The sequence below is a fragment of the Bidens hawaiensis genome, unplaced genomic scaffold, assembly GCF_021521415.1.
Source record: "Bidens hawaiensis isolate Kalapana, Puna unplaced genomic scaffold, B.hawaiensis_p1.1 tig00007310_1, whole genome shotgun sequence".
Taxonomy (NCBI): Eukaryota; Viridiplantae; Streptophyta; class Magnoliopsida; order Asterales; family Asteraceae; genus Bidens; species Bidens hawaiensis.
Window position 1 is genome coordinate 520,647 of NW_027491507.1, and position 16,009 is coordinate 536,655.

General features: G+C 38.2%; 1 protein-coding gene across 1 annotated transcript; it reads right to left on the reverse strand.

Annotated features, from left to right (window-relative positions):
- Window positions 1-6,583: 6,583 nt before the first annotated feature.
- Window positions 6,584-9,120, reverse strand: LOC143634963 (G-type lectin S-receptor-like serine/threonine-protein kinase At1g34300). The gene is made up of 2 exons (XM_077102898.1): window positions 8,860-9,120; window positions 6,584-8,763 (listed from the first exon to the last, which is right to left on the reverse strand). The coding sequence occupies exons 1-2, from the start codon at window positions 8,918-8,920 to the stop codon at window positions 7,562-7,564; spliced, it is 1,263 nt and encodes a 420-aa protein (XP_076959013.1). The 5' UTR covers window positions 8,921-9,120; the 3' UTR covers window positions 6,584-7,561.
- Window positions 9,121-16,009: the final 6,889 nt, after the last annotated feature.

Sequence of the window (16,009 nt, forward strand, 5' to 3'; positions counted from 1 at the left end):
TCCTAGAAACTTGGTCACAAGACTGGCTTTCAGGAAGCTGTGACGCATCTGCGTGATAACCTTCCTCTTGAAGCCTATGTTCTTCATGCCATTGATGTGAAAACGGAGTATGCGGCCGCTGAGGCGGAATATGATGCTCTTACGTTTCCCATTCTTTCTGAAGTTTCTCAATACGCCAAAGAAGAAAATGGCGTGCAGCTGGTGAGGGTGATGCTAGAACCTACGCAGGCTGGTCCGTCCACCACATCTGGTAGCGGCGGAGGAGATAGCTCTGTCGCTGTTGATCAATCGGGGAAGAGCATAAACGATGTTGATTAAGTCATCCTTTTGATCTGTATAGTTAGGATTATAACTTATTTCGCGGATGTTGGTGTCCGCTTGTAATTATTTGTATTTATATGAAATGAAGTTTTTTGTTTCTCAATTTGTGAAATGCGGGGTATCGTTTCCATTCATATTGACCCTTGGCCTGTTTTTACAATTTTGCAATCGATTTACATGTAACACCTTCGCAGCTGTGCCACGTTCCAAGTTCTTGGAATCGGTAAGCCATCGAGTTGCATCAGCGCATAGGAACCTTTTCTTTAATACTTCTTTGATTTGATAGGGGCCTTCCCAATGGCGCTAGTTTTCCTTGCGCTTGCACTCTTGATGCCTCGTTGTTGCGAAGAACGTAATCTCCAGCATTGAACTAACAAACTTTTACCTTTCCATTATAGTACTTCTATTGTTGGCGCTTGTAATTTTGTTCTCTCACTACGGCCAACTCTCTACGTTCTTCAAGGAGCATTAAGTTTAAACGCCTTTCCGCCTCAGTGTCATTTGGCAGTGTGATTCTTGGTGATGGCACGCCAACTTCGGCGGGGATCATTGCTTCAGTACCGTAAGTTAGGCTGAACAGTGTTTCTGCGTTACTTGTACTTTTTTGGGTTCGTATAGCCCAAAGAACATGGGGAAATTGATCAACCCATCCCGATTTGTAATTTTCCAGCCTTTTCTTGATATCGAAAATGCTTCGATTGGCGCGTTCCATTTCTCCATTCCCTTGTGGATGGGCAACGAAGTGAATGTTTGGGTGATATTCAACTCCTTTAGCCACCTTTAGACGTGTTGATCTGCAAATTGTGTCCCATTGTTGCTAACCTGATTCATGGGTAGTCCGAAGCGACATATGATAAATTCCCATATGAAATTTTTAACGCTGGTCGCGTTTATCGTTGCCACTGGCTTTGCTTCAACCCACTTTGTGAAGTAATCGATTGTGACAATTAGGAACTTCACTCGCCCTAGTGCTTCAGGGAACGGTCCCGTTATATCAATTGCCCATTTTTGGAATGGCCAAGAGGCTATCACCGGGATCATCACATTTTTTGGGCGCATGGTATTTGGTGCATGGCGCTGACATGCGCTGCATCGTCTTAACCCTTTTTCCGCGTCCACATGCATACCCGGCCAGTAGTACCCGGTGTTCATGATTTTGGTGACCACAATTATTGGGCCCGCGTGAACGCTGCATATCCCTTCGTGAATTTCTCTCAACAAGTAATTTGTGTCCTGTGGATCTACACATATGAGAAGTGGGCCTAAATAAGATCGCCTATACAAGATGCCATCCTGAATTGTATAATTCAGTGCTTTGTGGAAAATTTTTCTGACTTCTGCTTTCTTCTTTGGAAAAATACCTCTCGCGAGGTAAGTGACAATTGGTGTCATCCAATATGTTTCCGCCATTGAACATACGTAGACTTCCATGTTCATTGTTGATGGTGTTGCTAGTACCTCGATGCGGACATCTTTTGCGAGATGTTCGAAACCAACTGATACTAATTTGCTCAGGGCATCTGCTTGTTTGTTTTCACTTCGCTTAATGTGTTTTACTTTGCATGTGGTGAAGGCTGCCATTGACGCTTTAGCCTGCGCTAGGTAGGACGCCATTTTATCGTCATTTGCGTCATATGAGCCTTCAATTTGGTTTGCCACTAGCATTGAATCAATGTGTGCTTCTAAGTGTCGGGCTCCTAATTTTTTGGCGATTCTTAACCCTGCCAACAACGCTTCATATTCCACTTCATTGTTTGTACTTTTGAATTCCAGGCATATTGCGTATGTGAAGTGTTGTCCTTCTGGGTTGGTTATTCTTAACCATGCGCCTGCACCTTTGTCATTAGATGCCCCATCTGTGAATAACTTCCAAACCTGTTCCTTTTATTGATCAATGAGAGGCTCTATTTCTTTTCGGCATTCTTCCTCTTTTTCGTGAGGTACTTCCGCTATGAAATCAGCCAAAACCTGACCCTTAATTGTTGGCCTAGGTTTATATTCGATGGCGTGTTCTCCCAATTCTATCGGTCATTTTGCTAGTCTTCCGGATAGTTCCGGTTTGCTCAACACATTTTGTAAGCGATAATTGGTGAGAACATGTATTGGGTGGCCTTGAAAGTACCTTCTCAGGCGCCGTGCCGTTTGTACCAGAGATAAAACCAGTTTTTCCAAGGTGGAGTATATTGTTTCCGCATCTGCCAACGTGTGGCTCACATAGTAAATAGGTGTTTGAACACTATTTCTTTCCACCATCAAGACCACACTGATTGCTCTTTCGGAAGCTGCTAGGTATACTACTAACAGTTCCCCAGCTTTTGGAGCTGTTAGCGTTGGTATTTCGCTAAGCGCGACTTGATCTCTTTAAATGCTATTTCCGCCTCATCTGTCCATCGAAATTGAGATTTCTTGAGACAGTTTCTCAAGGTTAAGACGAATAGGAAAGATCTTTTGCGTGACTTGACATGAATCTGTTTAGCGAGACTAGTCGGCCATTAAGTGTCTGCACTTGCTTGACAGATCTTGGTGAAGGCATTGTCAGAACTGCTTCGAGCTTTTCTGGGTTGGCTTTGAAGCCTCCGTTGGTCACGATCACCCCTAGGAACTTTCCTTCTTCCATTCCAAAGGAAAACTTTCTTGGGTTGAGCTTCATGCTGATTGACCTCAATGTTTTGAAGGTCTTTTCAATGCCTCTTAACATTGACGCCCCCGTCATGCTTTTTATGACCAATTCATCCATGTAGACTTCTAAGTTCCTTCCGATTTGAGAATTGAACTCCTTGTCCATCAGCAGCTGGTATGTAGACCCGGCGTTCTTGAGGCCAAATGGCATCATCTTGTAACAATAAGGTCCGTTGTTTGTTCGGAACGCCGTTTTATCTCGTTCTTTTACCGCCATATGAATTTGATGGTACCCTTTGTATGCGTCTAAAAACATTTGAACTGAAAGGGGACTAATGCGTCCACTTTGACGTCAATTTCTAGCAACGAGTAACAGTCTTTTGGGCATGCTTTGTTGAGATCTTTGAAGTCGATACACATGCGCCATTGGCCGTTTGCTTTAGGTACCATCACTGGGTTGGCTATCCACGTTTGGTATTGGATCTCACGGATTATTCCCGCGTCAACCAGTTGTTGGACTTGTTCATCGCAGGCTTTTCCTTGGTCTGGTCCCATATTCTGTCGCTTCTGTACCACTAGTACAAATGCCGATTTAACTTTTAATTCATGTTTCGCCTTGCTTCTTGGGACCCCCATCATGTCCGCCGAGGTCCAAGCGAAGACATCCACGCTCTTGACCAACAGTCTTATTAGCGCCGCGCGCGCCTTTTCTGAGATGGTTGGTCCAATGGTTATGCTTTGTTTTGAGAACTTTTTGTTGAGCACCCATTTTTCTACTTCTCTCTCTTTGCTAGTTTTTGATACCTTTTGTGGCGGTGTTTTTATTTCCGCCACATTAATTCCTTGTTGGCCTGGATCATTGCTATCCCCGTTGGATTTGGTACTCCTAATATGCCATGGGCTGTTCAGGGGTTAGCATTGAAGTCCTCAATCGCTTCTCTTCCCAGAATTATATCATAATGTGGGTGGGGGTGTCTCCATGACCAAGAAATATATGTCTTTTGTTCTTGAATGAATCCCATCGTTGAGTTTGACTGGAAATGTCAATTGTCCCAGTGGGTACTCAATACTTTGAATGAAACCCGCTATTGGAGCATTGACAGGTGTCAATCGCTGCTTGTCTTTTTCTTCCAGTAAGTTGAAGCATTGGTGGTACATGATGTCGGACGTCGCCCCCACTTCGATGAAAAAGCGCGGTGTTCGGTAGTGTCCGAATACTGCTGTGATTACTAATGGCGCTTTCTTGTTTGCTCATCCCTTTACTTTTGGGAAGATGACATGTTCTTCTTTCGAGGTTGCGTGTTCCGCCTGCCTGCGTTTCTTGGATTGTACGCTGCCAGAGATCATGTTGGCATGGAGGTCCTTGATTTTCTTTCCTGGCCTTCCGCTATCCCTTGGAGGCGGACGTCTGTATCTCCCCCTGATACTCTTGGCAAGATGGTCAAGCTTTCTGTTCTTAATGTACTCTTCAATTGCGTCCTTCAAGTTAGAACACTTATTTGTTGTGTGGCCATGTTGTTCATGATAGTAACAATAACTTTTCATGTCTGTGTTTGGCCCATACTTGATTGGTGCTGGTTTCTTGAGTTGGATTCCTTCCTTATACATGATCTGGGCTGAGCTTTTGGTCAGCGGAGTCCATCTGGACGCAATCGCCTGCCCACTCTGTCTATTTTTAAAGGTGTATGTCGCGGACTCCTTTTGCTGGCTTTCATTGTTTAGTCTTGACCATACACAGTATATCTTTTTGCCTTGGCGGGCTCTGTTGATATCATTTCTTGCATCATTTTTTGCCAGCTCTTTACCCAGACTTTTCTCCATTTGCGCGTACCTCTTTGATGCGGTCATGACGTCATCCCATCGGTGCGGCATGCCATCTCTGTCTGTAAGGTTCCGAATCAGGTCATCACATTTTACATTTTGGCGGAAGGCTACAAGTAATAGTTCTTCGCTTACGCCACCGATGTTCAGACCCTCCTGGTTGAACCTGGTAGTGAAATCTTCCAGTGTTTCATTGTCTCTTCTAATCACATTTAGAAATTCTGCTGGGTCGCTGATGTGACGCCTTTGTTGGCTAAATTGTTGGATGAACTTTTTTGATAAGTCCTCCCAACTTGTGATCTACCCTTCTGGCAGTCTTTCGAACCAAGATCTGGCGGCCCCGACCAGTGTCAACGTGAAAATGTGGCACCATAACGGCATGGTCCACCCTGATACTAGCACAGCGGCTGTATAAGTTTGCAAATGATCGTCTGGGTCTGAGATGCCGTCGTACTGGCCAACTGTCGGCGGAATTTTTGGGTTTTTTTGGTAGTTCTGCTTCGGCAATTTTTGCCAAGAACTTTGATTTTCCCGCCGATGTTGTTGGCCGGTATGGCCTGGAGAAATCTTCAGTTGCGTCTGGATGATATTTCACCAGCTTCCTATTGTTGTCTAGACCTTCCAACTAGCTTCGTAGCCTGGATCGTCTAGACGAGAGTCGACCTCTAGGCGTGACCGATGTGGTTTGTCTCCTACTTTGCTGTTTTGCCGAGCAGGTGGTGATTTGGCGGCTGGTGCTTTTGTACGAATCGGCGTTGAGTGTTCTTCGTACTCTTCTTCTTCGCCATTGCTGCTAGCTTTTGCGTCGAACAACACTCGGGGTCGAACGACTGCCGCCATTTTTTCTTGGACTTTTTCCCTGAGTTTCTGTTGTTCAGCCTCTAACCAAGCCATTATGTCTGGTGGCATGGTTAGTTGTGAACGTGGTTTCAGTTTTGCTTTTTCTGTGACAGTAGGTTGAAGTGTGGACTCGTTAGCGACGCCTTCACCACTACCTATAATGTCTAAAATTTCAATATTTTATTCTTGGTTGGCCTTTGAGTTTTGGCTAACCTCTTTCGGTGTAGTTTTGCCACTCATCTGAATCAAGAATTGAGTGATTTTTGAGTAACTGTTCTAGCTATATGCACGGATGGCACCAATGAAGAAACACAAATCGACCCCTCAAGGTCTAACACGTTAGTCCGAGGGGTATGGTTAAGTATTCCCCACGATGGGTTATATAACCTTCTTGGCGCAGACGAGTATATCCTGCAAAACAGAACACCGTGAGCTCGTTACGAGGAATGAGGGGGGGGGGATTCTCTAGTAGCCACCCTCCGACGTGAGAATCAGTACTTGGTAGTACTAAATAGAATGTATTGAGAATAATGATATGAGAGTGTATATCCTTTACCATTTGGAGATCCATTGGTATTTATAGCCGGATGAGAGAGAGTATGGTCAACTACCTTGTCAGGTTTTCCACCAATAATATTCTCCACCCGTGTGGTCGTGGAGGTTGGTGGAAGTTGGTGGGCATCATGGCCTTTTGACATGGACGTGTTGTACTGTTTTGTACTGTCTTTTTATGTGTTTCCAATCCCCATTGGTTGGGTGTTTATTCCCATGTAAATTGTATCTTTTTGCCCCATGCTGATGGGACTATTCCTAAGTGTCAGGGAATGTTTATTATATTGAGCTATAACCTTGGCGCCGTGCATTACGCTTGGCGTATAGTATATATGTTCGGGCGCCAAGTGTTCCGCCCAACGAGTTAGTTAGCTTTAATTGGGTGTTCCACTTGGTTAAATGATGGGTTTAATACCCTACCTCTATAATCTTTGTCTGTTTATTTTGCTTTTATTAGAAGTTAAACTAATGTGAGAATTTGTCTTAGTTGACCGGATTAAATGGGATGTGATCATTGGACTGTAGATGCAACAAAGGAGTACGTGGGCTAGTGGATCATGTTAGTAGGACTAGTTTATTTGTTTTGTTAACTGTTTAAAGGCATGTACTCAAATTTTTTCCGTGTACTATTTTTGTTTTCATTAATCTCTTTAACGACGTTTGAAACCATCCTCAATATCGCAATGAGTTTTTCTAAGATGATTTGTCAATTATTCATAATTATTTTGACGTTCTAAGTATGACTCACCCAGAAGCACCATCAAAATGAAACCCACTACTGAAGAAACACTCACTCGAGTGAACCTATCCAATGTCATTGGACCAATTGCTCTTGTTTTTATTAATTAAAATAATACTTCCCATAAGCTTTCATTTCTTTCTTGCAAATTCACTTTTACATACATATGTAGTGCGTGTTGTGTGTGTATTCGGGGCCTGAAACCAACATCATGCTCGACTTGGCTCGCTTGCACCCTGGTTTCTACACTGAAAGAATCATGCTAAGATAATGTATAACCTACACATTTGAAATTCAATCTGATTCAACCAATGCAAGCTCCCACTTATGGCCAAGTTTGACAATATTACAATCTATAAAGCATAAAATATAGCAGACCTGTACCTCAAAGTTAAAAAGATATAAGAAACTCAAAAGAAAAGGAAAAAAAAAGGATATTAATTACACAAGATGTAAATGGAATAAAAGCTCCAAAACTATCATTAGTTGATTACAACCATGCAAAAGAGGAGGTAAATTTTGATTGAACTTTATCTTGTGAAGGAATATATAATCCTTTTCGAACGAGAGAAAGATCAATAGTTTGACTATAAAAAGCAAGTATGCACTCGACATTCCTAAATACAACTTAGATATGAGAAGTGTTTTATTTCAAAACGTTTCAGGTTGTTATTCAGATGCCATTGTAATCTCATTGTTCCTCATAACTGGTGTCCCCGTTGATGTCACACCCGTAACTACAACCGATCTTGTTGCAGCTTGAGACGAAGACCAATTTGAACCACTAACATTCCATGCCATTTGAGCCAAAGACTCATTGGGTTCGTTAGTCCCTACAAACACATGTGTAAATGGATTTAAAGGCTCAGGGACCTCTAGCACACCCTCCAACATTTTAACAGTTATGCTCATCATTGGCCTAGTCTCGGGCCTATACTGAACACAACAAAATGCCACCTTTAGCGTCCTCTCCGCCACCTCTTGATCCTTCTCTTCAATCTCACAAACTATCATCAAATCTTCCAACTGCCTTTTTTCGTATTTGCCCCATGCCCAAATCGGGAACCATTGTTGACTATCACCGAGAGTGACATCCATGTTTCTCCTTGTCCCAATGATCTCAAAAAGCAGCATTCCGAAACTATAAACATCACATTTGTAAGTAACTCGAAGAGGCATCCAAAGCTTAGGAGCAGCGTAGCCTGGGGTCCCGCGTCCCCCTGTCATGGTTATATGGGTAATATCCCTATTGGAAAGTTTGGCCAAACCAAAATCGGCTACTTTCGCACAAAAGTTTGAATCCAATAATATGTTTCCTGGTTTAATATCATAGTGAATTATTCTTTGAGCACATTCTTCATGCAAGTAGGTGATGCCTCTTGTGGTTCCCACCGCAATTTCGTGAAGCTTCTCAAACCCTAACGCATTCCCTTTGTTCATTTTAAACAAGTGATTATCCAACGAGCCGTTAACCATGAACTCATATACAAGAGCTATTAAACTTGATTCATAACAAAACCCATAAAGCCTAACAAGATTAAAGTGATGAGTTCTTGCCATGGTACTTACTTCTGCCATGAATTGTTCTTCTATTTGCTCGTCAGAGGTCCCGTTTAGTACTTTCACTGCTACAGGCTTGTTGTTGCTGATGATTCCCTTGTAGACTATCCCGAACCCGCCTGAACCCAACCTAATGCTGAAGTTGTCTGTGGCTATTCTTAGTTGTTGAGAGGTAAAGCGAATTGGCTTTTCCCTTTCAATGTTTTCAAGGAATTGGATCATGGCAAGTGGGTTAAACCGAGAGTCATCTTTCTCTAATGCCTCCACCTTCATTTTTGTAGATTTTGCATGTTCTGTGAATACATATATTACTGCACAAAATGGAAAGAGAAGTCAATAATATCTAGAATCAGCTAGATTTTAAATTATAAATGAGCTAGCATGGTTCTATCAGATTAGTTACTTACCAAATACAAAAATAGCACCAAACAAAAGACCAAGAATAATAACAAAAACGAGGCTAGACATAATACCAACAGAGAGGCTAGGCTAGGCTAAGGATGAAGAAGACGAATCAGAAGGAAAATAATAACCAAGATCAAAATGGGGACGAAGAGGAGACATTATTACACAAGATCAATAATTCAATGGCATCATTTAAATCTGTGACGTTGACTTTTGGTGAGGTTGACTAATTGTAGGCGATACATTCCCACTGGAGCAAGAAACATATACTGTTTAGATTACATGTTATTCATATGTGAAGAATGTGGCAAGGCTCGTTTGATTTTAGTTCATGTAGGACGCTCTTCTCCTTTTTTCTTTCTTCCTTTTTTTTGTTTGTTCAAAGAACTAGTATTGGAAATCACCCTTCGCTAGCTGGAATGTGTATGTGTTGCCTGGCATATCGCTGGATTAACATAGATCATGTAGGCTTTAACCAGAGGCGGATCCAGAAAATTTTATTACGGGGGCACAAAATGGATCAATATAAAAATGGGTCAGATCAAAGAAACAAGATCGACCAATTATTCTGCACACCCGGAGCAAAATGAACTTTCGAGGAACATGAAAGTGTAAATTGGTCTTTTTACACACCGGCTTTTAAAATTTTGAGAAAAATTAAGAAAATTCTAACCTAAAAATGACTCAGGTCAAAGAGAACATGGACGACCAACCAAAAAATGGGTTTTTTTAAACAACTATTTTAAGCCTAAATTAAGTTTATGTATTATGTAAATGAGATAAAGTTTTAACCAATTAATGTAGTGCAAAACCTAGTCATAATGTACGCTGCTTATTTTATGAATATCTAAAAACTAAGCATTGCATGATTATTTTTTTTTGAATGACCAACGAAAGACAATTTTGCTAAAAAAAAAACTGTTTATAACTAACCGGGCATCCTAAATCAAATAAATTAATATGTAAATAAAACTATTAAATAAAATTAACGAAATCTTACGCATTTTAACTTACAATCAATTTAATTATTAAAGTAAAACAATAAAAAAAATCGTAAGAAATGGAGTAACTTAATTTTATGTACATATTCATTATAATAAAATTTAATATAATAGCTTTAAATTTGTTGTTACTAGTTATTACTGAACATCAGTAATAAAGAAAACCGTATGCTACATACAAAATAAATGAATTATATATTGGTTTTTATTCGACCCTTCCCTTCTTCTTCCTCGTTTACCAAGTAGAACCATTCGTTAACTCCGATTGCTTTTTACGGTGGCTGGAAAATCGAAATAAACACTTTCTTTGCAACTTCTTCTCCTGTTTGCTTCTCTACCTATTACTCTATTAGCAAAATAAGCATTGGCAGTAACCCGACGGTGGGCATCAACCCGATTATTGACTAATCATATACTAACTCATACCCGCAAACATGGCACTCCAGCAGGCGGACGGTGGGCATCGGCCCACCCTATTCAAGCCTTGAATCCGTCCCAACATAAACATCGGTTAAAATAAGAATGTCACATGATTAACCAAACATGTCTAGAGTTAAAAGTCATCCTTACTTATAATAAGCTAAATAATAAATGAATTATAAACAATAACTAAACACATAAAAATAATAGAAGAAAAAATATTACATTTAAAGAAAAAAGAACTTTAAAAAACATGTAACTCTATTAGGCCGCCTAAAGTGTGCGGCAATAGGTGATGAAGGGTGAGAACACCGTCCCCTGGCGATTTGGAGGGAGGCAAGGTTGTTGTCGCCAGATTGTTTTGTATATATATTAATATTATATATGTTTGTGAGTGTGATATATATATATATATATATAAAAGAGGGTTCAAATAAAAAACAATTGTTTTGTGAGAAGTGTGAGAATTCTTTAAAAATAAATCAAACCACCTAAATAAAAAAACTATACAATGTAAATAGAAAACTATATGGTTTTTAGAAACTACTAATCTCAACCACTAGATCTAAAGGTTTAGATCTCTTCTTATGCTTCTCACAAAATTATTGTTTTTTACATTAACCCTATATATATTGAGCTACAACACTACTACATCTTAAAACAAAAACTCACTGTTTGTGACTGGACGACACATGACGCTAAACGCCCAATTTTATAGCGCCTTCACTACGAATAACATTATAGGCTAAGCGGTAGGATTGTTTATAGAACAAAAATTATTAACTTTCAAAAGTACTATATTAACTCTATTAAATTGATATAAAAAAATTTGATGTGACACCACATGACCCTGCTAGAAATAAATTACAACTGTTCACGCACAATCAAACCTATATAGGATTTTCCACCATTGTGGAATAATGATTTAACCGGACGAGTGGTGGGGCCTCACCCTTATTTGGTTAACTTAGCTTAAATTTTTAATTTTGTAATTCTAACTACACTAAAATATGCGAATGTATACTTGTTAATTTGGTTCAGTGGATAATAAAAACTTTTTGACTCGACGAATAAGATACATTTTTCAAAAACTTTATAGAAACCAAGTTTCTAACCCTAATCTCTTTAAAAAATAAAAGAAATGTGTATATGAAGGTTTGATATTTTATACATGTTTGGAGTATATAAAGGTTTACTTGTGATTTTTCATATTTAATATATAAAATAAATTCTCAAACCATGTTATTATTGAATAAGTACCAAACGTTTTTTTTTAAATTAAATAATATAACATCCGAAACTCGAACCAACAAACAAATCACTTAAAGTCCGCGACCGAATTAGGGTTCTTCAATAATATCTTATCAATAAATTGACGGCCAATTTGGTACATATACTAATTTGGTACCCGTCACGTACCCGTAAAAGTATCGATACCCGGACTAATTCAGGTTGTTTGTTTCTCGTACTGGTATCAGTTTCAAGACCGTCGAAGATTTGGAAATAAAAAAGCAAAGTGGTACAAAAACGGGTACTGTACCGAAATACCTGTACCAATACCCGTACTCGTACCACAACAAAAAATTTGGTATGTGTTTTTATTGATTTTTGGTACGAGTACAATCGGGTACAGGTACATGTACAGATACATGTACTGTCTCAAGCTCATCCCTAGATTATAGTATACTAATAACATATATATTTAAAATAAATATATAAATATTTAAAACTAATCGGGTAGTCAGGTATATAATCGGGTAAATGAGTTAATATTATCGGGTAATCGGGTCTGGTAATCGAGTATATTACAAATCCCAAACCTCTTACAAACCCACGAAAAATTTCAAAACTAATCTCAAACCCTAATAGATCAAGTATTACTAGTCCCAATTGTATTGGGTTTCAGATTTTTTCATCAAATTTGGGTTTCACTGTCATCCCTAAACAAATGAGAATGGTTCCCCAAGTTTTTATTTTTTACTTGGTGGTACAGTTGAACTTACCAATTAGAAAAATAATGCCACACATAATACCATTTCATAATATAACCAATAATACAGCCAGTTGGTGAAGGAGGAGAGAGTGAATTATAAAGGTTATAATCACTACCACCAAAATCAGGATAAGGAAGATTAGAATTAGGAGAAGAAGGGGATCGGAAAGGAATAATCGTAAGAACTTCGACCATTTTAATATCAAATATAATTACATTAGATCAAAATCTGGGTTTATATAAAGTTTACAAGGTGTCATTTAAATCTGTGACCTACACTTTTGGTGAACTTGTCACAAATTACATTCATTCTTTATGGGCCAAAAAATATAGACTTTCTAGTTTAGTTTATGTTCATTTATAAAGACGTGTTTGATTTAGTCATATGTAGGGCATTGGTCTTAAGTCACCACTTAGGTAGAATGATTCAACTGGGGGAGTTGTGGGATCACCTGTCACTCCCCTTGAACGATGATGGAAACGTCGAAGGTATGTAGATTGAAATTATAAGTAATAAATTAAATGTAAAAACTTTTATTAAAATAAACCAATTCATTCCTCAATAAGAAAATATCCAAATACAAACATAACACTTCATTTATTAATAACTTATGGATCTGACTCTTCCCCTAGATGTCTTCAATGCTTAATTTTCATTACCTAAAAAACATGTGAAAGTGTCTAACTAAAAATATTTTGCAAGAACATAAGCTTTAAAATTAAATAACAAAAATATGTTTATGTGCTTGAAAGACATTTCATGTAATATTTGATTACTTGTATACTTTGATGATTAGAACCAAGCCTCTTGATACATTTAGGTGGTGTTTGTTCACCTTTTTTGTCAGCGCCAATCAGATCACGCGCAGACATTGATCTATGCAGACTGTTTGTTTTTTCGAAGATATTTCATTAACAATCGTCTGCGCGTCCACTTCTTGGTGAAGACATGATCCAACCACTTCTGGCCTCTTCTAACACATATTATTCATCAGACTTCTCTCCTCTCATCTCCTCAAACCCTAATCTCATATCCTCTCTTCTATCAAACCCAGCCACCTCCCCTAGCTGCCGCCGCTGATCCTCCGCCACCTCCTCTAACCGCCGCCTCCTCCACCTACCCCATCCGACCGCCGTTGCCTTTCTTCTCACATCACTAGCCGAACTCACGCTAAAGCTCACTGCTATGGACATAAGTAAACAGAACCCTACATTGAGGTTTAATCCGAGGTGTTGTGGTGGTAGTGGCAACGTTGGTTGCGACATCGTTGGAGGTGTTATGGTGCAGTTCTCATAATCAAATCAAATTAACTAATAAACAAATTGTTGTTAAAGGAAGGTTATGTAAACAAAAATTGGGAAATCGGGATTGGATTATGATGAATAGAAACTTAGAAAATTAAACCCTAGGTATTGGAGAGAATGGGAGTACTACGAGAGAATGGGGTTTGTGGGCTGGGTAGAAAAGACTAATGTGTGGTTAGAATACTTTTGATGTGATGTGTGGCTTTGGGATCTCATGTTTACTAGTTTGTTGTTAATAAGTTTTTAGTTTTTCTTTTGTTAATTGTTAAAGTTTATTTTAGTAGTCTGCAGACGTTAAAAACAAACGATCTTTTTATTGAAGACTGCAGAGGTTTGGTCCACCTCTTCTGTTACAGATGTTTGCAGATGTGGTCCGTAGACTGCAGACGTTTTACCTTTAAAAAAACAGCACCTCAATGAGTTGTTTATTCCCACGATTTTTAGACTAATATGTTTAATGTTTAACGATTGTCGTATTTTGAACACACAGACCTACACTCGAGGCATGAGTGGGTGGGTCGGACAAATAAAACTATCATCATACTATCACGGGCTTAAAAGTTAATGGTTGAAAACGCGAGTATGTATACACTAGCAATAATCACACATAATGAAATTCATGAAATAAATCTTGAATCAAATAACATGTAAACAAATTGATTGTGCATGTTTTCCACCCCAAAGTATAAAACATTTAAAAAGGGGCTATGAACTCACATTGTTGATTGATTGCACACGAACACGAGCACGAAGTTGTCGAATCGGTCACGAGATGCCCTAGATTAAGTTAAGAATTTTAATTAATTAGAGTGACGCAAACTAGAATGTTTTAAACCAAAGAAAGAACGATCAAAGTTATGTTAGTTCATAATACGTTTGGTGTGACATGCTTTGGAATAATAGGTGAAAACACTCTCGTCCATCTCCCCAAAAGTAACCGGTTCCCACAGTTGATTGGGATTTATGCGCATTACTTTCCTAGACAGGAGGTTCGAATTAACGATGTTGTCACCCTTCCAGTTACTACATGTCCGTCTAAACTTTAACGAAATTGAAATCGTAAACAAATTGAATAACAAAAGTTATAACTTGAAAACATGGGTAAAATATGAAAGCACGAGGTTTAAAGTGTAATATCATATAGTTTAAGGTGTTTGTTGACATTTATGAAAATTTAGGGTATGAAATATAAATTTATAGTTTAAGATTTGATATGGATAGTTTGGAAAATATAAGAACACATTATGAAAATATTGTGATCTTCAACTTAATTAGGATAACATTCAATTTAACATTTAAAGCGTTTTAGAACATCTTTAAGTGTCTATTTTACAAAATGTTTTAAATAAAAAAAACTAAAACACTATAAATAATTTTTTTAAAAGTGTTATGTTTTTGAGATTATAAAATTTTATGGTAATTAAACCTTACAAAATTCTTTTTATTGCCAAGTTTGACAGTATTACAATCTCTTACGCATAAAACATAGTGTACCTATGCAGAGAAATCTTTAACGTGAAAAAGTATTTACCACAGTAAAACAAAATATACAAGAACTTTAAAAAAGGTAAACATATATTCATATATATATATATATATATATAACACTTGGGTTGTTCAACAAGTTCGCGGCTCGCTTGAAGCTTGCTCGAAAAAAACCCGATCACTACAAATAAAAAGTCATTTAATGGCATACAAAAAGTGTCACAAGAAACCAAAGAAGTGTCACTAAAGACCCTTGTTGGAATTAGTGACCCACAAAAAAGTGCCACTAGAAGCGCTACCACTAAAGCCTTTTAGTGGCAGTTTTCTCGTCTGCCACACAAACTTTTCGGTTTTTAGTGGCACTTTTTTCCGTATGGCATTAAAAATATTTTGGACTTTTAGTAGCATTTTTTTTTTCGTATGCCATTAAAAACATTTTGGACTTTTAGTGGCATTTTTTTCCGAATGCCATTAAAAACATTTTGGACTTTATTGACATTTTTTTCTGTATGCCATTAAAAATATTTTGGACTTTCATTGACAATTTTTTCCGTATGTGATTAAAAACATTTTGAACTTTCGGTGGCATTTTTATTCGTACGCCATTAATTTTTTTTTGGACTTTTAGTGGCAGTTTTTCCGTATGCCATTAAAAGCATTTTGGATTTTCAGTGGCATTTTTATCCGTCTACCAACATAAAATAAAAATAAAACCGCAAAATATATAAATTATAATATCTTTACCACAACTAAAAGTTCGATTGCATTCTAAACACACACCAAACACATTCCATATGCATCTTATATGTCTAATAACTCTCAAGTCAAGTCAAGTCAAGTCAAGTCAAATATGAATCATATAAAAGAAAAATAACAAATATTTGAACAAAAACTTAAACTTCACCACTTGTTAATCTCTTTCACCATCTTCAATCTTCATGCAAGGTG

Excerpts from the sequence above, each read along its gene's own strand:
- LOC143634963 (XM_077102898.1), bottom strand. The coding sequence starts at position 8,920 with ATGTCTAGCCTCGTTTTTGTTATTATTCTTGGTCTTTTGTTTGGTGCT. Across the intron at positions 8,764-8,859 it reads TGGTGCTATTTTTGTATTTG|TAATATATGTATTCACAGAA; the intron begins GTAAGTAACTAA and ends CATTTTGTGCAG.